Source organism: Scleropages formosus, chromosome 1 (assembly GCF_900964775.1).
Source record: "Scleropages formosus chromosome 1, fSclFor1.1, whole genome shotgun sequence".
Taxonomy (NCBI): Eukaryota; Metazoa; Chordata; class Actinopteri; order Osteoglossiformes; family Osteoglossidae; genus Scleropages; species Scleropages formosus.
Genome location: NC_041806.1, coordinates 6,289,537 through 6,310,944, shown reverse-complemented (window position 1 = coordinate 6,310,944; position 21,408 = coordinate 6,289,537). Strand labels below are relative to the sequence as shown.

The 21,408-nt window shown below is 41.9% G+C and overlaps 1 protein-coding gene across 3 annotated transcripts in view; it reads left to right on the top strand.

The window, feature by feature from the left end:
* The first annotated feature begins 8,288 nt into the window (after window positions 1-8,288).
* LOC108925549 (sarcolemmal membrane-associated protein-like) overlaps window positions 8,289-21,408 on the top strand; it is a 28,200-nt gene continuing 15,080 nt past the window's right edge. For 2 of the 3 annotated variants that reach the window (XM_018737576.2, XM_018737578.2), the window contains exons 1-5: window positions 8,289-9,353; window positions 14,223-14,370; window positions 16,058-16,130; window positions 19,029-19,065; window positions 21,241-21,303. In XM_018737576.2, coding sequence (XP_018593092.1) covers window positions 9,156-9,353; window positions 14,223-14,370; window positions 16,058-16,130; window positions 19,029-19,065; window positions 21,241-21,303 — 519 coding nt within the window. In that variant the 5' untranslated portion in view covers window positions 8,289-9,155. Of the gene's footprint in view, window positions 9,354-14,222; window positions 14,371-16,057; window positions 16,131-16,808; window positions 17,240-19,028; window positions 19,066-21,240; window positions 21,304-21,408 lie in introns of those variants that run through there. The other variant, XM_018737579.2, reaches the window with a different exon arrangement.

Below are 21,408 nucleotides of genomic sequence, written 5' to 3'. Positions count from 1 at the left end.
TACCGTGGTTTATTGGCAGTGTCAACATTACAATGTATTGTGCAAACATACAGCATGCCGGTGGCTAGAAATTAACTTCTGCAAATCACAAAAATTCATATGGTTAGCATTGTGTGAATTGTATACTTTAGTCTTAAATGTACCATACAATCTGGCAGATTTTTTGATGATCAGCTGATGTATGTGGAACAATAAATAATGGTCCATATGAAATAAAAGTGTCCAAGATATCTGTTGGCAATACTCATAATGGGATTTTATTATGCAGTACATCTCTATTTATTGTAATAAATCTATAATTGTATAACCCAGAGCAGGATCTGTGTGCAATATGTTGTTTGTCCACGAATTCTGCAGCACCTCTTAGGGCCCTGTAAAGCACCTGTGGTGCTATAAAAATACACACACACACACACACATTTTCAGAACCGCTTGTCCCATACGGGGTCACGGGGGAACCGGAGCCTACCCGGTAACACAGGGCGTAAGGCCAGAGGGGCAGGGGACACACCCAGGACGGGACGCCAGTCCATCGCAAGGCACCCCAAGCGGGACTCGAACCCCAGACCCACCGGAGAGCAAGACTGCGGTCCAACCCACTGCGCCACCGCACCCCCTTCGCTATAAAAATAGAAAACATTAAAAACATGTATTAAAACTGAAAAGGTTTGTTAACAACATCGAATGGAGTATAACAGTGAAGGAAAAATTCCTACTGTTACCAGTGTAAAAACTGAAACATTGCTAGGTTCAGAGCATTCAGACCATGAAATCATTATGTAAAAACCTCTGGAATTTTCCCAATGTATATCGGATCATTTTATCCACTTGATCGTACTGTGTAATCCTATTATAAATCAGTGCAAGCCATTTTACTCAAATTGTTCACGTTAAGGGTACAACGTCAGGCCCTTTGCTACTGTTTGAATTTTCTGCCTCTGTTTCCTTAACCACTTCACCACCTGTTGCTCCCATATGCATTAAAGTCTCAGTGTCTGGGTTAAAATAACCACTTCAGTCCAAACAGCTAGAGGTAAGAGTTTTATTTCACCTGTAGGGAACTGTAATAAAAAAACTGCTTGTTATTACAGATTGCACATGCATATATGCTCACAAAGAGAATATATCTTAAGTGGAAAAACTTCCAAATATATAAAAAAAAAAAAAAAAAAAACTTTTGTATTCATAGCCAGCACCTTGTGAACAGTTTTGGTTACAATTACAACAGCTTTGTATTTTTTCTGTGATAATGATTACATGACTGTGATTTGCAATATATGCAAATTAGATCAATATGTGGAGACGTAGCACTGAATAAATCATTTTGATGTAGTAAAAATCCTCATTTCAAGTCTAGTCTTACAGCCCCAGCTGGTAATTAAATTGCATTTTCCTTACAAAAAATGAGGTTAATTACACAATAAAAATGAGTAGTGTTCAGTTAAAGGAGAGAGTTTAAATACTAACTCCTCTCAGAGGGGATAGATTGTGATTCCTCAAGTTAAGAATATAACTGGTAGTGGAAGTCTGTTCAGAACTCAATTTGTTCACAACTCCAAAGTCGCATCTTCCCAGCAAATCACAATCAATAAAATCTACTTAATTCAGATTTCCTTTATTTATTTACTGGTTAACTTCTCTAAGAAGCACAGATTAAGCTATAAGAAATAAGAAATACTTTGTAACGGCAACAAAATGCAGAAGGAGCTATGAATAAATAAATTTTTACTTTATCCTCTAGGATTTCTGAACATGGAACGTACAGGCATGCTGCATAATCGTTGACGTACCATTAGTTTTCCCTGCCCCTCAGGGCAGAGAGGAGGTTCAGTAAGTCCTCTGTTTATTTTTAATGTTATTTATTTCTTTGGCGGTGCCGTCATCAACAAAACTGTAGCCCCGGGACCCAGCCCAGGCTGGTCTCCTTGGTCCGCGTGCAAGAAGAGCTAGAGACCATCGCTCTCCAGCCAAATGAATGCAAGCTATTTTCAGCTGGTGTGCGTCACTGGGGTCCCAGTGGGAGTACCCAGCTTTGTGCGGTACAGTCCATTGTCTTGCTGTCACCCACTACAGCAATGTTCTGACAAGCTCTTGTGTTTTTCCATCACATGAGGAGAGTTCTTTGGGCAACAGCTCCTAAATTTACTCATCTTTCGGCCACTGGATGCCACGCAAGCCGAGTGGTGCTGACAGAAGAGCTCATAGAGCACAGCAGGCAAAGTACTGCAGCTGGAGTATTTTAAGGACAATAACTCGCACGTGAGCTTTTCCTTTTAAAAATGGCATTGAATTAGGAAGGAATTTCTCTGTAATTCTCGATTCCAAGCCAATGTCTGTCCCTCGGTTATAGCACGGGGAGTTGTTTTGAGTCCTCAGAATGGTCGTGAGTTACTGGTCCAGCTTCGGGATTGGATGTCGCTATGGCAACTCCTCTTCCTTTTCACCTGCAGGGATGACACCAGCAGTGATGCTCATGGCTAGTCAAAAAAAAAAAAAGGCAGGAATCCAAACCTAAGTGCGATAACCTGCAAAGAGTCCTGCGAAATCACAGACAGAACACAACACAAAACCTTCACACATTGCGAGGATAACAAAGGAAAGCACGTATGAAAATTGGACTGGATTTAAAATTGGATTGGATTTCACAAAAACGTGCATAATTTTGAGTTCCATGTGGGATCCATTTAATAAATGAAAGAAAACCCTTTAAGCGCTGACTTACAGCGAACACAATCGAAAGCGTGACGGTCGCACATCTGTATGATCACTGAGAGTTTAATCAAAGACACAAATGAACTGGACCTGAACAAATCAAAAGCTGGTTTTACATGAAAGTCTGTTTAGAACGTATTCTTTCACAGAACACATAGCACAGGGGTTCACAACAGCCACTGAGTGCCAAACTACTTCATGCAGTTTTTATGATCCTGGGATCCATCGCCTTGTATTCCAGCAGTAAAACAATGTTTTGAGAGAAATTAAAGGTACGCAAAATAATTATAGTCATGTTATAGTATCCCTGAGAAAGGTACTGCGAGTAGCGCTGCTGTCTTACAGCGCATGGGTGGTGCGAGAGGATGTGGCTTCGATCCCCGCTCAGTCTGTGTGGAGTTTGCATGTTCTCCTCGTGTCTGCGTGGGTTTCCTCTGGATGCTCTGGTTTCCTCTCACACTCCAAAGACATGCTGTTCAGGTTCACCCATAGTGTGAGTGACAGAGAGAGTGTGTTCCACTGATGTATGGATGAGTGACCTGTTGTAAGTAGTGTATCTAGCAGTGTAAGTCGCCGCGGTGAATAAGGTGTGCGGGCTGAAAACACTAGAGTTCAGTGGAAGTCACTTTGGAGAAAAGTGTCTGCTAAATAAATAAATGTAAATGTACTGAATTGCTGATGCAAATGAGTAAAAATGTCAGGTCACTTTTGTTAAAAAGCATGGATTAGGAAACAAAGCAGTCACAACAATATAATTGGGACTATTTTAAGATAGTTATTGTTTTATGAAACCATTTAACAGAGCACAGGAATCCATGAGATTTTTTTTTGCTTGATGAATGACACGAGTTACTAATCCATTCTATTTCACACACACTCTCTGAAACCGCTTGTCCCCAATTTAATGCATAAATTGTACTTTTGCTGAGATGTACGTCGCTTTGGACAAAAGTGTCTGCTAAATGAATAAATGCAAATGAGAGGGGTTGGGGCAAGCTGGGGCCAAGTCCAGCAACACAGGGTGCGGGGCTGGAGGGGACATACCCAGGACGGGACGCCAGTCCATCACAAGGCACCCCAAGCAGGACTTGAACCCCAGACCCACCAGAGAGCAGAACCTGGCCAAACCCGCTGTGCCACCATGACCCCCCTATTTTCTACACCGAAATATGAAAGTTTGTATATACACAGCTTCAGGCTGTATCTGATTGGTTTAATTTAGTACATTTGCTGAAATCCTTTTGCTTGTGAATTTTCCATGACTGACCAGACCAATTAGTTCAGCTGGAATGTGGCTGGTTTGCAGAAGTTTAAATCTGTAGACACACAAACTGATACTCGGGTTCACTGAGCGAGCCAGTCCTCCACAGATTGTACTCTTCAGGTCACGGGGGGTCACAAGCTCCATCAGTGCAGATCGCAGGGTCATCAGTAACGGGACATGTCATTTAGAGCCATACTTAAGAAGGACATGTAGTGCACTGGAGTGGACTGATGTCTACAGCCACAGTGTAGCTGAGTCCACAGGATATTACAGAGTATTATACACAGATCCGTTTCTGTTCACTGAATAAATGCTCAAATTTAAAAGTACAATCCAGTTAAAAAAAAACACAAAAAAAAAAATATACATAAACAGTTATCTGAGATGGTGATATTCTCACTTTACAAAAAGACTTAACGAAACGAAAATTAATGTTAAATTCAATTTGTTTTGCATAGGACCACTTCAAACGTCCAAGCGCTGTACCGAAAAAATACAAATAACGTTATTGATCTATTGCACGTTTCTCTGCATTGTATTAAAGCACCAGCGTCACGTCAAGTACTTGAACAGGCAGCAGAGCAGAACCACATCAGAAGAGGAAAATTCATCTTCTAGAAGGATTTCCCCCAAAGCAACGTGTCCTGCACTTGGTGCAGCAGCAGCTCTGCCTCTTCAGGAAAGAACAGGTAGCCCCTGGTCATATTTGACATGATGAAACAGTCTGTCTGCGCATATGGCCTGACCCCTGGTTCTACCCTCCTTCAGTCAGTCTCCAGACGTAGTAAACTTGTCATTTTTCATGCTCGAAACAAGGCAAGTCCAGAGCAATGATGCTGGCTGTCCTCCAGAGGTGCTTCTGCTGTGTTCTCCATTCTACAGTGTGATCTTGCAAGAGACAAGGGCATTGCTGTGGAAACAATTAAAAAAAAAAAAAAAACAGCCTAGTAACTGGCAGTGCGATATTAAAATGCTTTCAGCAAGTTGGATGTGCAAAATATTTATCTCTCTTAATTTGTCTGTTTTCATTGCAGTACACAGTGTTTTGTTTTTCACAGAAAACATCTATCGCGTTGTTAATTATTAGGAGGCTCACATCAAAGGTGACCTGCAACATGCATCCTATTTATACAGCAAAGTATGTTATTTATTTACATTTACTGGAGGTATTCAGGACTAGTAGGTTGCTCTACGGTACTACATTGGGGCAGAGGATTCAAACTTGGGACCTTTAGCAGGCAAGGAAACAGCTGTAACTGCCACACTACATTGCAATGACTTCTTATTTTTTAGTAGTCTCTTAGCAGACCCCTTGTATGATTCTTTTCTGATGCTAGGTGTTTGGTGTGAGGCTGATACTGGTGTGATTTAGTAGTTACTGAACAAATCGGATGACATCAAAATAAAAATGAACCAGAAAACTCAATTTAGCAGCTTTTAAGTGATACAGCAAAACAAATAATTAGAGTTGTCTTTGTGCAAACAATTAATTTCATCATTCAAAATATGGAATAAATTACAATAAATCCTGATTTGGATTAATCAGTCCCTTGATTGCTTAATTGCTGAAAGCCTCAGAAAATTTAAGAATATAATGATTTGGACCTCAATAATACAGAGCTGAGAAAAAAAGAAAAAAGTTTGCAAATTTTTTCCCTATACCGTGTTTCACAAATAACACCAAATTGGTTTAATACAATTAAAAATGACAGTTAGAAGTCAACTAATGTATCCAATTTAACATTTAACATTTAACACATTTAATTAACTGTTCAGTCAAGCATAATTAATTCTGAAAACTCCTCTGGAACAAAAACCTGCATGCACAGCGGTTACCAGGAAAAAAAGAAAAGTTAAATGTGCAGCAGCAGCAGCAGCAACACTTCGCATGAATTGCTTATTTTAACATTCTTATTTTGAGAAAAAACTCTTACATATGTCTTGCAATGAAAAATAATGATGAAAGAAGGCACTCAGAGTCCTGATAAAATGGTCTTTATTGAAATATTCAAGCAAGAGTTATTATGCAGACAATAGCAGTATTACTGCATTTCTATAAGCAGCCATCAGAGTCAAAACCAGTTTATTGTTGACTGTACCATATAGCCAGAAGAATAACTGCCAAATAGTTCTGTGTAGGACAGCCTGACAGCTGGAGAGAGCATTTCTTCAAAAGCAGCATGGATATGGCATCTCTTCCAACATGGCATCATTGCCAACAACTGGAGTGATCACCTTGGTAAATACAGAACAGGTGCGCCATATGAAAACTTTACACAGTCTCACAACAATAAACTTGATGTCCTATAAGGCTACCCCTTTGAAGGGTAATGTGATATTTAGCTGTTTTCCAGGCCCTAGGGCAGAAAAACAGCCCCACAACATTATACTCCCTCCACCAGGCTTCACAACTGGAATGAAGTTTCTGTCTTGGTATGAAGTATTTTGTCTCCAAACATAATGCTGTGTTCATTTATCAAAAAGTTAAACTTTTGTCTCATCAGACCATTGTTATAACTGTGCTGTGGTGGTCTTTTTTCAAACTTGTGATGGAAAGAAATGATTTTGAAGAGCAGTGGTTTTCTCTGTGGTAATTTCCCACAGACACCACTCTTACATTTACTTATTTAACAGATGCTTTTCTCCAACGTAATTTCCAATGAACTCTATGTATGTTACCAGCCCACACACCTTATTCACCAAGGTGACTTACACTGCTAGATACACTACTTTCAATGGGTCACTCATCCATACACCAGTGGAACACATTCTCTCTGTCACTCACACACTATGGGTAAATCTGAACAGCATGTCTTCAGACTGTGGGAGGAAACCGGAGCAAACCCACACAAACACGGGGAGAACATGCAAACCCCACACAGCCAGAGCAGGGATTGGGCCCACATCCTCTCGCACCACCCAGGCGGTGTGAGACAGCAGCACTACTCGCTGTGGCACTGCACCGCCCTCTTCTGATTCAGTGTTTTTCTTAGATTCATATTAGACTCATGTTCAACTCATGAACATGGATGTTATCAACTGCAAGAGAAGCCTACGGAACCTCAACTGCCACCCTAGGGTTCTTTGTCATTTGTTTCAGGATTGTATGGCATGCCCTTGCATTAATCTTTGTTCAATGCCCAGTCCTAGGGAAAGTAGTCACAGAGCTGAATTTCTTCCATTCGTAAACTATCTGCCTCACCGCAGACTGATGAAGGCCAAAGTATTTTAACATTCTTTTTTTCCAACTCTTTGCAGTCAGGAGAAATTCTTTTCCTGACGTCATTTGAAATCTGTCTCAATTAGCCTGGATTGCTCATCAGAGTTATGTCGTGAAGAGCACGCAACCAGAATTATATGTGTTAAGGGAGGGCAGGTCAAATCCACACCTTCATTGACTGGAACAGCTGACTCATTTATTGGAATACACACACACACACACACACACACACACACACACACACACACACACACACACACACACACACACACACACACACACATTTTCAGAACCGCTTGTCCCATACGGGGTCACGGGGAACCGGAGCCTACCCGGTAACACAGGGCGTAAGGCCGGAGGGGGAGGGGACACACCCAGGACGGGACACCAATCCGTCGCAAGGCACCCCAAGCAGGACTCGAACCCCAGACCCACCGGAGAGCAGGACTGTGGTCCAACCCACTGCGCCACCACACCCCCTTATTGGAATATATGACTACAATTATCCTCTTCTCAAGATGCCATCGCGACTGTTTAAACAATTTATTCAGTAAAGATATGTAAACAGAAAATATTTTGTGTGCCGTTTGTTAAAATAAGACTGTCCTTATTTATTATTTTGGCACAGACAAGGATCAGATCACATTTTTGGAGCCATTCATTCGGAAACCAAATCATTCCAAAGAATTCAGACCTTCTGTCACAACTGCTCCTTAGATATTTGTACTTGTGCTATTTCACTACAGAATCTGCTACGTTGACTTTACATTTCATTAAAATACTTCCTAGACACATCTCAGTATATGGGGCGGTCAGACACAAGCTGATCTTCAGGGCGATGTTCAGGTGTAGAGGTTGATCCCAGGTGCAGCACTTGTTCATTTTCCTAAAGTCGATAAGGTGAGTTCATCTTCATTTCTGCCTGATGATATGACATGAAGCACGAGGGGACTGAATCTGCTCATTTAAAAAAAAAAAAGAAAAAAAAAAGAAAAAAAAAAGTATCGCGCGCGCTCTTCCTAGACCTCCAGCACTGTAGGTGGAAGCAGCCGCGTAACCTGCCACGAGACCCGACCGCTCTCGAGCCCCCTTTTGCCAGAGAAGAAGAGTGCGAATCCGTTGAAGCCCCATCGTTAGTTACCTAACGGTACCAGGGGCGGAAGCAAGGTGTAACATTTTCATCGTCGGCTAACTTCTGGAAATTTTTGCCAAACGCGACCTCGCAACCCGTAGTTCGCGTAACACGCCGGAGACTTAGCAGGACGGTTAGTAGCACCACAGAGCGAGGCATGCAGGCGGTTGTCACGAATTCGCCTCCTCCATACTCCATATATTTTTAGCGCGGTCTGACTCTGACCGGAATAGTCGCGTCTGAGCTGTTGAACGCCGTGGCTTCACGATAGGATAAAGGTGGAGGTTCAGCAGAACGGGGCCGTGTCCGAGTGAGGCGCTTAGCCTTAGCTCACTGCACCTGAGGCGTTCGCCAAGCAAGTTGTTTGAGGGGGCGCTCGCGCGCCGTTTCCCGCGCGCCCGTAGCCTAGGGTGAGCGGGTGAGCCGCGTGCACGGCGGCGACGCTGAAAGTTACCGCTGCGACCGAGAAGACCAGCTGTCTGCGTGAACGCGCGCGAAGAGAAGAGAGAGAGAGGGTGGGCGAATAGCCGGGTGCGCGCCTTCCCTCTCAGCGCAGCGGAGCCGGGCCATGACCAGGCTGCCGTGCTCTCAGCCCAGGGGGGTCACATCGTCACACCTCCATGCTGCACGAGGCTCTTCTTCTTGACCTCATACGTAAATATGGACATCTTTCTAGGTGCTGACGTAGTCCGCTATATGTGTGCAGCTGTCGGTCCACGCGGGATATGAGTCGTGTGCCAAAGGTAACACGGCGCGCTAGTCCAGACTAGAGAAGCTCGTCCCTCGCCTCGTGCGTGTACAGGGGCAGGTGAGCGGCCCCCATCATCATGCCTTCCGCGCTCGCCGTGTTCACGTGCCGCCCGAATTCGCACGCCTTCCAGGAGCGCCATGTGTACCTGGACGAGCCGGTGCGGATCGGGCGCTCGGTGGCGCGCTGCCGCCCGACGCTCAACAACGCCACGTTCGACTGCAAGGTGCTGTCCAGGAACCACGCGCTGGTCTGGTTCGACCGCAAGATGGCCAAGGTGGGTCAGCAGTTAATATTAACTTAATTATTAAGCTTACTCTTTATATATATGTCTTAAGCTGCAGGGTAAATTTTGCTGGAACAATGTCGGGTAAACGCAATTTTATTTACTTCGCACAGGCTTTTCTCCAAGCGACTTCCAGTGAACTCTAGTATTATCAGCCCACACATCTTATTCACTGCAATGACTTAGACTGCTATATACACTACTTACAAGGGGTCACTTATCCATGCATCAGTGGAACACACACACACTCTGTCACTCGCACACAATGGATGAACCAGAACAGCATTTCTTTGGAGTGTGGGAGGAAACCAGAGCACCCAGTTAACATGCAAACTCCCCACAGACTGAAGGGGGATCGAACTCACATCCTCTTGCACCACCCAGCCGCTGGGAGACAGCAGCGCTGCTCGCTGTGCCACCATGCTGCCCTGTATATAATAATAAATGCTCTAAAAATGTAAACATAATTACAAGGGAGTGGAATGGTCTTCAGAGGAAACCCACACAGACTAAGCGGAGATCGAACCCATGTCCTCTTGCACCACCCAGCCACTGTGAGACAGCAGCGCTACCCTGTGGTTACACCTTGCTGGGGTGGGTTTTGACCCAGGCTCGCTTGATTGTGATGGGACAGATCTAAACAGGTTTCCACCTTCTGGCCCTCAACGTTTATTCATTAAGCCAACATTTCTCTCCAAAGCATCTTAGAATGCTAGTTTACCTACCATTGTTGACCCATTTGTACAGTTGCAGTGATTTAGAGTAAGTACCTTGCTCAAGAGTAGCACAGCCGGAGGTGGGGTCCAAACCTGCGACCTCTGGGTCCGGAGGCAGCAGTTTTTACCAGTACGCTACCAGCTGTCCCTTGTAGCTTTGCTGAGGATGGAGAAAGAGGTACAAAAGCTTTAACAGCCTTACCATGTGCTGAATGCATTATTGGAAACTTACTTTTTTTCACTGGCTCTGCTTTCGTGAAATTCCTAAAAACATCAGTTATGCTTATATTTTAGAAATGTGTTGCCAAATGCTTTTTGATAATATACTTTTGTTATGTATATAGAGCCAGCAAGGGCATATTCTGGTTATGGTGGTAAGCAGAATGTTTTCAGTTCTGATTCCACTTATACTGTATTACTCTTGACCAGTGTACTTTCCCTGTATTGAGAGAGTAAAAATACCACGCTGTAGGGGTAAGCACAAGTGCTGCCGAGTTAAAATTGACTCGGGACACAAAAGTGGTCCGTCATTGACGTCTTTCACGTGTGTACTGGAATATTGAATACTGGGAGACATCCAGAGGCCCCACACCCTAAGCCGGTTTGAAATTTACACTTGAACGTACTGTGCTAGCTCGGGTACTGTGAGGCACCAGGGTTACCCCTGTACCGTGTACCTAGCTGTATAAATGGGTAAATCAGCATAAGTAGCTTTGTAAACAAATCTGACATTATACATCACCTTGGATGAAGTGCCTGCAAAATACATGAATATTGTCATATCACCCTGTGCCCCATTTCATGAGCTTTTTCAAAGCTTTGTGGTCAGAGCCCCAGCCTTAACTATTCCGTTTTGCTTAGAAATTACAAAAAGTATCCTCAAGTGTAAAATGTTGGTGCGTTAATTTTTTTTTTTCCAATATTTAATATATTGATTCATTTTGGATTATGGCCATTACTTGCTGGCACATAGTCTATATATATATATGTAGAAATTCTATGTCTGGGTGATAGCCACATGACTGATACTAATTAAAAAAAAATTGCTCTTTTTTTATTGTCAAGAGTTACAAGGTTGAGCAGTTGGTTGGGAAGCCAAGTGTCGTTGACGACGAGAGAGCGGGTTTCATACTTAAACAGTGTGCGGTGTCGCTGGGTGCCAACAGCTGCGGGCTAATTTGGAACCGCGGAAATGGCCATTCATTTGTCATTGGCTAGTTTGTTTCACTGTGTTGGCTGGGAAGTTTTTTTCCCCTTTTTTTCTTTTTAAAAGGAAATTACTCGAGTTTGGAACGCTACCGGTTGCATGCACCATGATGTGTAGCAGACTAGGAAGTAACACGCTGCTCTCAGAGCATCAAGTGGTTGTTTAATCTCATTCTCATCATCTATGTGCCTCGCTGATGCATGTGCACGTTTTATATATTTAAAGTACTGTTGTCCTGCACTGTTGAGTGTGAGTCATAAGCTATACTGTAAAATTTGTATTGCAGATGCAGAAAAATAGCACAAACGAAGGCTCAGGTATCGCTAGTAGGCAGGTGTGTTCAAAGAATGAATTGTTATTCCCTAATTTGTTTTGAGAGTTGTTTAAAAAAAAATAAACAAACATGCTGAGGCTGTTCGTAGATACTTTGTCCATAAGTTTAAAATTCTAATGTAGTTAATTGCGGTATTTAGCAAGTGTTTTGTAATATTGGTACAAGTTTCTCTCAGGGCCTTAGGAAGGCTGCTATCTAGTACATCATCCAAGTCCTACGTAAGTCATCTGACCTCTGACTTCTGCAAAACTATTCAAAATTGCATAATGTGCTTTCCCAGCGGTTGCTGTGAGTCAACTGAAAAACCCAATTTATCTGTAAGAATAATTCTCTGAATCTTTGAAAATGTGGCGTGAAATTGAACAGGCGTGGTTTCCTGTCACAGCCGAAGGACCGATGATGTAAAATCATGTCTTTTATGTGTAACGCTTCTTTATGTGAATCTTTTTGCTCTTCAACGTTCTTTTCCCTATTACGTGTTTCGGCTGCGGTCGTATGTCACCTGGTGTCTGAACCGAAGGAAGTTCTCCCTCTAGTATAGTTGCTCATAAGTAGGAGCCAGCCAGTTTCACTTTCTGTAAGCGTCACAGGATATACTATTTACTTATTTAAATAATCTCTGTTGGTGTAAAAGCCTATCCCTGCTATTAGTTTCTGCAACGTGTTCATTTGAGCACGTAAAAGGTATAAATGTATGAGGAAACACCGAAGAGTAGAATTCAGCAACGCTCTGAGGTGTATCAGGGCCCGTCTCACTGATTTTTACCGGAATAAGATGGAGTGCTTACGCCCAGAATCTAGACTTGGCTCACGTTTGATCACTGTAAGAAAGGGAAACCCATAATACCGCTTTGTTTTTTGTAAAGGCAGTCACCAAATGTTTATCCAGCAGCAGGACCACATCTGCAGGACAGTATGGACAGCTGTTACCTGGGTTCTGCACTCGCTGCCCTTATAGCCAACAGCCTGCTGTCTAGTAGAAATATCTAAATGAAATACTAGCTGCTGAACTGTTTACACTGCTTTTTGTCCTTATTTCACTTAGTGCATTAGTATTCTGTTAGCTGCTTTCCCAGCTTGTACCAAGGTCACTCTGTGGTCTCTGACACGTTGCACTGGTTGCAGAGCAAAGGTTCGCAAAGCAGTATAGTAAGAATGGCCTGTGCTACCGGACAACTTAAACACTGGTCTGTTGCTGAAGGAGTGTTTGGCTGTCGGGTCACCGTCATTTCACTATCGCTCATCATTTCAACGGGGAGGCCCAGACAATGCAACATGGCAGGTGATTGTTTCTGACAGTCATTTGGGGCACAAAAATTGAACGTGAGCGTTGCATGTTTGACGGCCATCACCTTCTGCTCTTCTAGCCTTGAGTATGGTTTTGTAAGAAAAGTGTTTAGCTGTGAAAATGGGTTAAGAATTGTTCAAGTTGCTTTGGGGAGAAAATGACAAAATAAGCAGTTCAGTCAAGTTCGAAGTCTTTGGCCCCACGTTCCAAGGCGGTGCTCGCATGCCCCGATTGCTTGAAACCAAAACAGCGCCAACCTTAGGGCGTGTTGACTGTACCACATATCTAAATAAAAATATCGCTTTACAGGTGATTTAAAAAGTACCGAAAAAATTATCAGTTCCTCTAGTCATTGTATGCTGAACACATGGGTGCTGTTTTTAGGAAAAATTTCTTTGACACTAATTATTTCTCTTTGGGGAACTCCTAGATCTGAATATGTCTCTGGTTAAATTCTGCATCTCATAAAAATGAATCAAAATAATTATATTTTGTTATGTACAAGAATCATTTGAATCATTCTTTAGCAGTCAGTAAGAAACAAGGAATTTGCAATAATGGGATAGAAAATTTAAACAATTTCATTATCAGCTTCTGTATCTTTTCTCTACAGTTTGCTTTTTCAGATTTCTTCAATCCAGTTTAGGAGTCCACAGTGTCCTCAGATAATCCACCAGCCTTTATTAACAAGACGGACTTCTGTTTACCTCTCCCTCCCAGAACAGTCCCATACAAAGAAACATTGCTGTAAAGGCTAATGCAAAATATGATTATTTAATACAGTGCACTAATATTTCGATGGTGGTGTTGCCCTATTATGCTGCCGTTTCATTTTTGTTACGTGGCCTTCAGGCAAACCTGTCAAAAATACAGTAGACAGTACAAACACACATGTATGTACTGAACCCCACATGTTTGACTTCATGACAACACAACTTATGTTCCTGTTCCCAGCTATACCTCCCACAAAGGTTGAGTACGAGTATCTGTACCTTTGACACCTCGTTGTTGCCTCTGCTTGGACTAGCTCTTAGTGGGGGAGACATCGGCTGTGTCATGTCTCTTTAACAACAAAATACAGTAGAAAACCAGTTATTTCTACATTTCCAAAAAAAAAAAAAAAACAACAGTCTAAGTGTATGATCTTACACCAGTGTTAAGTTTACTGTTGTTTCACATTTTTGTTTGGTTGTATTGTGGACTTACCCTTCACTTATAAATGCTGTGTGTATTTGTGTGTTTGTTTATTGCTCTGTAGAGTGCAGTAGAGGTGGGTCTGAAGGACACTGATGGAGTTTTTTTCCTCTGCCTGCAGTTCTACCTCCAAGACACCAGGAGCAGCAACGGCACCTTCGTGAACAGCCAGCGCTTGAGCCGTGGATCAGAGGAGAGTCCGCCCTGCGAGGTCCTCTCTGGTGATGTCATCCAGTTTGGGGTGGATGTGACTGAGAACACTCGCAAAGGTACCATTGGCGGAGGCCGGAACTGCCTTTCGCACGTGTTCGATGGATGTTCGCTAAAATGGTAGCAGTGAAGAGGAGCTCTAAAACATTTGTCTATATTTGAGAAGCCTGTCAGAATGGCGCTGATAGAACTGGCCCACCTAAAATTACAAATGCATACACGAATCCCTTAGTTTCTAATTTAGCCATACAGTTTGTATTGGAAATGTAATTGCAATCTTTGTTTGCTGCTTTAGCATCTCCTTGCTAGTGTTGATTTGACTTCTGATGCTCAGCATTCTACAGGTACAGTATGTGTGAATGCCATACACACAGTGTAGATGTAGTTAAATAACAGCAACACACACTGATTTGAGGTGTCTTGGTTTGGGTAGTCCCATAATTATAGGGTAGGTAGCTGTGTGGCATCGCTTCTGGTGAATAGCATGAAATTCAAGCATCTCACTCGTTTGACTATCTGTCATTTTTCTGGCTGGATTGTTTTGTGCCTTTTTTGATTTCCTTGGCTGAGAAGAGGGGGTGAGTGTCTAAATTAGAGTCCAAGTAGATCCCTAGATTTAGCAGCAGACTTCCCTTATAAAAATGTAACTTAATTCCTTGCATCTAAGACCCATAAGTGATGCTTTGAAGGAACACATGTTGGCACTCGGTTATTTTGGTGTCTTACATAATTGTCTCTGCTTCAGCCTGTTTGTGCATTTGTTTTATTTAGCTTTTCAAAAATGCCTTGCAGTACATCAGTAACATGTACAGAAGTAACAAGCATATTGTTTGCCAGGTCCTCTGTGCTGCCTGGGCTCCAGAGGAATGTTATTTGTGGCAGTAGGACAGTTCATGCCAAGGCTGATTTACCTGCCGGAATACCTAATCTGATGATTACTGCAAAACAGCGTCAAGGGACTTGTGGACAGACGGTTTCATCAGAGTCTGAGAAGGGTGTCTGTGGTTTTAACGTGACAACATTTTTCAAAGATGGTGTTCCGATTGGGGGGGGGGGGAAGGGGTGGTCAACAAGAAATCGTTCTGCCAAACAGTGTGACGCACATCAGTAATGCCCCAGTGGGACCATGTTCTGGATAAGGTTTATATGTGGAAAAACACACTGCAGCCTGAGAATCAACCCCATCTCGTTCATGGTGTGTAGGCTGTTTCATTCTGTTTGTAACCTTATTTGATGTGTTCACTGTTTATTTCTGTTTTATCCTTATTTTTATAATGCCGCATAGTTCACATTTCTTTTGCGTGTACTCTCTCAACTTACATTTATTCATTTAGCAGACACTCTCCCCCAAAGCGATCTACATTATAGAAAGAAATAGTAAGTTCATGACATTAACAGAAGGATTTAGATGCAGACACATGATTCTACAGTAGTAATGTAGTACAGCTGTAATTTAAAAAAATAAATATGGTAGTTTACTCTATTTGATATGTCACCCTTTATTAGGGCTACATACTTGCTGGTTTATTATCAATGCATTTTTACTTTGGACCCTGAAAATATTCATTTAATGCACTTTAAAATTGTAGTTGGCTAACACTGAATTTAAAGTCAACTAATGTTTAAGGAAATGAATGATATATGGCTCTTTATAACATAGTTATCACCTCCAGTGTTTGTGAAGAACTCCTATGGATTTGAAAATCATGACTTGCTCATAGGACCTTTTTTCCTCTTCTTTTCTAGTCACCCATGGATGCATTGTGTCTGTAGTCAAGCTGTTTCTTCCTGACGGTGTAGAAGCTCCAAGACGATCGGAGTAAGATTTTAAAATTTTAAGACTACGTCAAACTTTTTAAAGGAATTGATGATTTCATTAGAACCGCTACTTTTTTCTTGGACAACTGATTTGTTCAATACAAATGTAAACTTGTTATATACCTGTGATCTTCACTGTAGAATATTTAGTACTTTAAGGGAATCCTACCAAATCCTCTCAACCAATCTTGGGATGACAAGTCTATCCATAACCGTCATCGTGATATACTGTGTCACTAGTGTGTAACTGTGTAGCTGTTCTACACTCTCTGAATAGCGTTTAACAGATACACCAGCGAGCCCTTCATAAAGAGAAAGTTTACATCAACACGTATAAATAGTGCTTCAGCCTGCTCTACCTATGTCTGTTTTCACTGTGGTCAGAGAAACGAAATTAAATTAGAACGAAATGGGTTTCATGTGATGAGGTCTTTCAGTGAGAATGACTGGAGGCCGCTGCCCTTGTACAGCTAAACTTCTGGAAGGTAACTGTGCTGGTAAAGCGTTGTGTGTGTTTATGTGCATGTATGTTTAAACAGGGATTCTTGTGTTGTGCTTGAGCAGATCTGTGACTCAGAATTAGTCAGAAATGGACAGTATGGTGTGTTCTGCTGGCTACAAGCAAGTCTCACTTTCAGGGTGAACTTCTGCCCCTGGAGTCCTTAGTTGGCAGAATTTATGAAAACCCAGAAGGTTTTGGAGTCCTTGTTTGATAGGTGGCGATTTGGACGCTGAAAATGTGGGTGATCGCACAGAGATAATGGGAGGATTTGTTTACGTAAACTTTACTTGCTAACATTGATTATGTCTGTGTTCGGGTGATGTTTGCAGCACATGATGATGTAGAGAGTTAAAGATAAACTATACGCAGAGGAAGAAAAGAAGAAAAGCAAAAAGGACTTGGAACGGACATGTGTTTACATGCTGTCGTGGGATCAGTGCCAGTGGAGTACAGCAAGGTGGAACACGTGATTTCCAGGTTATGAAACCTTAGATGAGGAAGTGTGTCAGTGCGAAGGTATAGGAAGTTCCTGGGTCTCCGACAAGGCAGCAGACGGAGAAGGTCAAGCAACGCAGGGACAGGTGATCCCGAGGAGCCCAAGTCACATGGTGAGGAGGAGAAAGGTTCAGAATTATAGGAACCTACTGCTCTACGGTGTGGTAATTTTTACCTGTTAGGGCGTTTGCCAACCAGGGAAAGCCAGTGTCCCTCTTTCGAAGTTTAGTACAGTGCTTACATTGTGTAAGTTGTGCTTATGACAGCATATCATGAGTTCTTAGAGAATTCAGGCTTTGAAGTGTTCAACACCTGGGATGTTTTCAAAATAATGGTGTAAAAGCTAATAGAGAAGTGTTGTTGAACAGTTGATTTGGCGTTAAGAGCCGATATGGTGTGTTTGAGCTCCCGTAAAGAGTACATTTGGGCACAAGGTGCAGTTGAACACATGTTGACAGATTTTGCTGCAGGTGAGGTTGGATACTGTGGACTAATTTCTGATGATGGTTATGATACCAATAAACTTTATCGGCGTAAACCATACAAGTGCAGCAGTTAACATGCGTGGTGAAATACTGACATATGTAGTAGATGATTAAACAGCTGGAACATGGAAGAGAGCTCCAATGAAAAATGTATAAAGTAAAAGGAACAAATCTGATTGAAACACTGCAATGAACAGAAATAATAAATTAGGAATGTGTATGTTATTTAAAACAATTTGTAAATACGACAAACGACACAATTTATGTAAACTGAAAAGAAATACAATGTGTAAAAATAAACAAGTTTTTTTTTTTTTTTTTTTTTTTTGGTAACACTGCTGACCCCAAGATGAGCTTCAGATATCCCTGTGCTTTTTCCTGGTATCACAGAAATGTTTGCAACTTCATGGGGGGAGAATGATAATTCAGCAGTACAGTAAAAGCCCAAATAAGATAGGAACTGTAATATTAAGAAAATGATGCATTTGTTTTCTTTTTTTTTTTTTTTTTTTTTTTTTTGCAGTGAAGAGAGATTAGTTTGGAACCAGACATTGAAAGTTGGAATTGTTTTGATACCCAGACTAACTGGTTTTAGTTTTAACAAGCCTGCAAATTCCAGGAGTTTAACACCTATTTTTCTCACATTACAAAGACTGTCAGTCAGCAGGCCACCAGGAGAGTAGTGTCACAGAGGAAGACACACTTTTACAACACAGAAAACAGAAGCGTGACGTGAAAGATCAGTGTGGGCAATGTGAACCTTAATGACCATTGTGCACATGAGAACCACGTTATTAATGTTCCAGTAACATTAATTTGGACACCATTTCATAAGTGGGAATTAAATGTTAATGTCACAGAATTAATACATCGTTGCCACTTTCAGTTTAGGTTAAACTGCATATGAACTGAAATGCTTCAACAATGTGAAGAAATAAGCAGTTAATTTATGGTGCAGAAAACAAAGTATTAACAGAAAAAGACAGTGTAGATATACAGTATATATAGCATTTGTAAACTTTATGATTTGAATCAGTGTTCTAGGCCTAATAGGTTAGGTATCTCTTTCAGATAAATGTCTAATGAGACAATAAAAAATAGTAATGAAAGAGCAAGATCATAGGATCTTTCACTGAATTTTGTTTTCATTCTTTTTAAGAAGGGTTCATTCTCACACTGCCCATTTGAAAGTGCATGTGTCCAGGCAGCTCATGTCACTATTTGACTACTGCCGTGTGTGTGTGTGAGAAGTGTGGACATACAGGAAACTGATGAGCTCTGTTACTTTGCCCTCTTGTTCTGTCCTTATTGCTGTGCAATGTGTGTTCCTTCACAACACAACCAGATACTCGGTGCTGAAGTGCTGTGTATGTGATGATGGCTGATCCCCCCCCTTTCTTTGTCCTGCTTTCTGCAGTGTAACTCCAATACCATTGGCGCTTCCTGTGGACAAGGTGAGTGGCCCTCTCCTCGTGCACACTGCCCTGGTGTCACTCTTCTATTTACGTTACACGTGCCTTTACGTACTTTGTAATTTTTTGCCCTGCATTGCGCCACGAGAGACCGATTTCTCACGTTTCACAACCCCAGCCCCATGTCCTGAAGTTTGAGGTTCTGCCCATTGAAGAAAAAAAAAGCCCTTCACGGGGGTTGCTTTTCAGACACTATGCAGCTTGTGCTTCGTTGCTCTTGTAGCAGATTGTCCTGCAATTACTACAGAGTAATTAGAGTACAGTACTGAATAACATCAGTGTAGCTGAGCTCATTAAACTGTTGCTGACTTAACAGCAACAATAATTCCAGTAATTTTTACTCCAAGTGAAGATTATAATTATTTCCTTTAGATGTGTTTTTAGCTCGGTTGTGTATTCTGTTGAAGGATTTGCAGACCTGGATGACTTAGTTTAGAGCATCCCTGTCAGCCCTTACCTTACTTCTATGCTGTGGGATCAGTGTACAGTGGCTGCTTATATTACTGGCATTTCAGTTGTGAATTTTCCAAGATATGAACATTTTTCTCATTTGTTGGTGAAGCGGGCAGCGCTACTGTGTCACGAAGCCTGGGCTGTTTGGGCCCGGGCTTGAATCCAGCTCAGTCTCTCTGGAGCTTGCGTGGGCTTCCTCCAGTCTCCCCCCCCCCCCCCCCCACTTCAAAAAACACAAATTTCAGGTGAATAGGTGACTCTAAATTGCCCGTAATGTGTGGATGTGTGTGGCTACCCTGAGATAATGTGGTATCGCTTCCAGGTTGTACCATTCTTGGCTTTGAGTCCGGTGGGAGATTCTCGACTGATCTTGACTTGGACAAGCAGTTACAGAAAGAGAGAGCAAGAGAGCATTTCCTTGTCTTTTTTCTGGTGTTTCTGCTTGTTTGAGGCAACGCAACCTAAATTTGCACAGCCAGTCAGTAAGTGTCAGTAAAACACACTAATACGGAAGAGGAACGCGAGACCACCATATTTTAGCTCACTTCCACAGTGTTTACAAGTCCTGGTCTGGTGTTCATGGTGTTGTGTTGCACACTTACGAGATGAACCAGTCAGCAGTCTGCACTGAATAGGATTTTGGGGAGATCACATTTAAAAAAAAAAATCACAGGACATCTGTATTATCTTACTGATTGTGATTTGCTAATAAAAATGACGATGTGCAGAATACCAAGTTAGGAACAGATTTCCGCTCTGAATTGTTTGTAAGCTGAGTCTAAGAAAGACATGGAACTTTGCAATATCTGGTGTTTAAGATTTGTGCTTGTATATCATGTTTGTTTAATGCTGAAGGTTTCACAACTAATCTAACAAAACGCTCTGAGCTCATCATTATACGTATTAAGTCATAAAAGCTTACTTATGATAAGTGATACCTCATTTGGACTTCGGGGCTTTGCATCCTGAAAACTTACCTTTGGTAGCTGAATGCTGGGACTGCGGGTAGCGGAGTGGTTAGAACAACTGCCTTTGAACCCAAAGGTCACAGGTTTGAGCCTCACCTCCGGCTGTAGTACCCTTGAGCAAGGTACTTACCCTCAATTGTTCCAGTAAAATTACCCAGCTGTATAAATGGGTAAATAATTCTAACCTTAACATTTTAAGTTGCTTTGGAGAAAAGCGTTAGCTAAATGAACAAGAAAAAACTTTTTTTTTGAGTGTATTTAGTTGCCAGGATGATGTACTTATGGTATATTTACTGAGTATTTACCTTATTCAGTATGCAAATTCCAAACAATTTTGGTCCTCTTCAATAAGTTACCTGTGCTCCACTTGTAAGTTGTTCAGCTCACATCTTTACCTATATTGCCCTCTTTTTACACTATTAATCAGCCAGTGAAGTATAAGAGGGCTAGATACCAGTAGGAGCAATCCTTATGAATGCTAACCAGTAATTCATAAGCACCTGATAGAGGGTAAACAGATTTCCTGAGCTGGTTATCTTATCCCTTTTTTTATTTAAACAAAAACAGTATTCTATTAATTATTCCTCCCAGTGGTAAGTGGGTAATGACATAGCCAAGATTTGCCATGAGGACTGTAGGGCAGAGTTTATATGAGCATCTGAGGGGATGATGTGGTACAGGTGGTATGGACTAGTGATGTACCCATGTCTACCCTCTGTGTTCCTCTTCCCAACAGGTCACTGCCAGTACGCCCAGCATGTGCTCTCAGGAGCTATTCCAGCTGTCTCAGTATCTGCAGGTATTGCTCACCAGTGTCCTGGCATTTTCTCCGAAATGTGTGCAGTCATCGCCTGGTTAACAACATGTACAGTTTTTTTGCATTTTTGGACTTTTTTTATCAGTA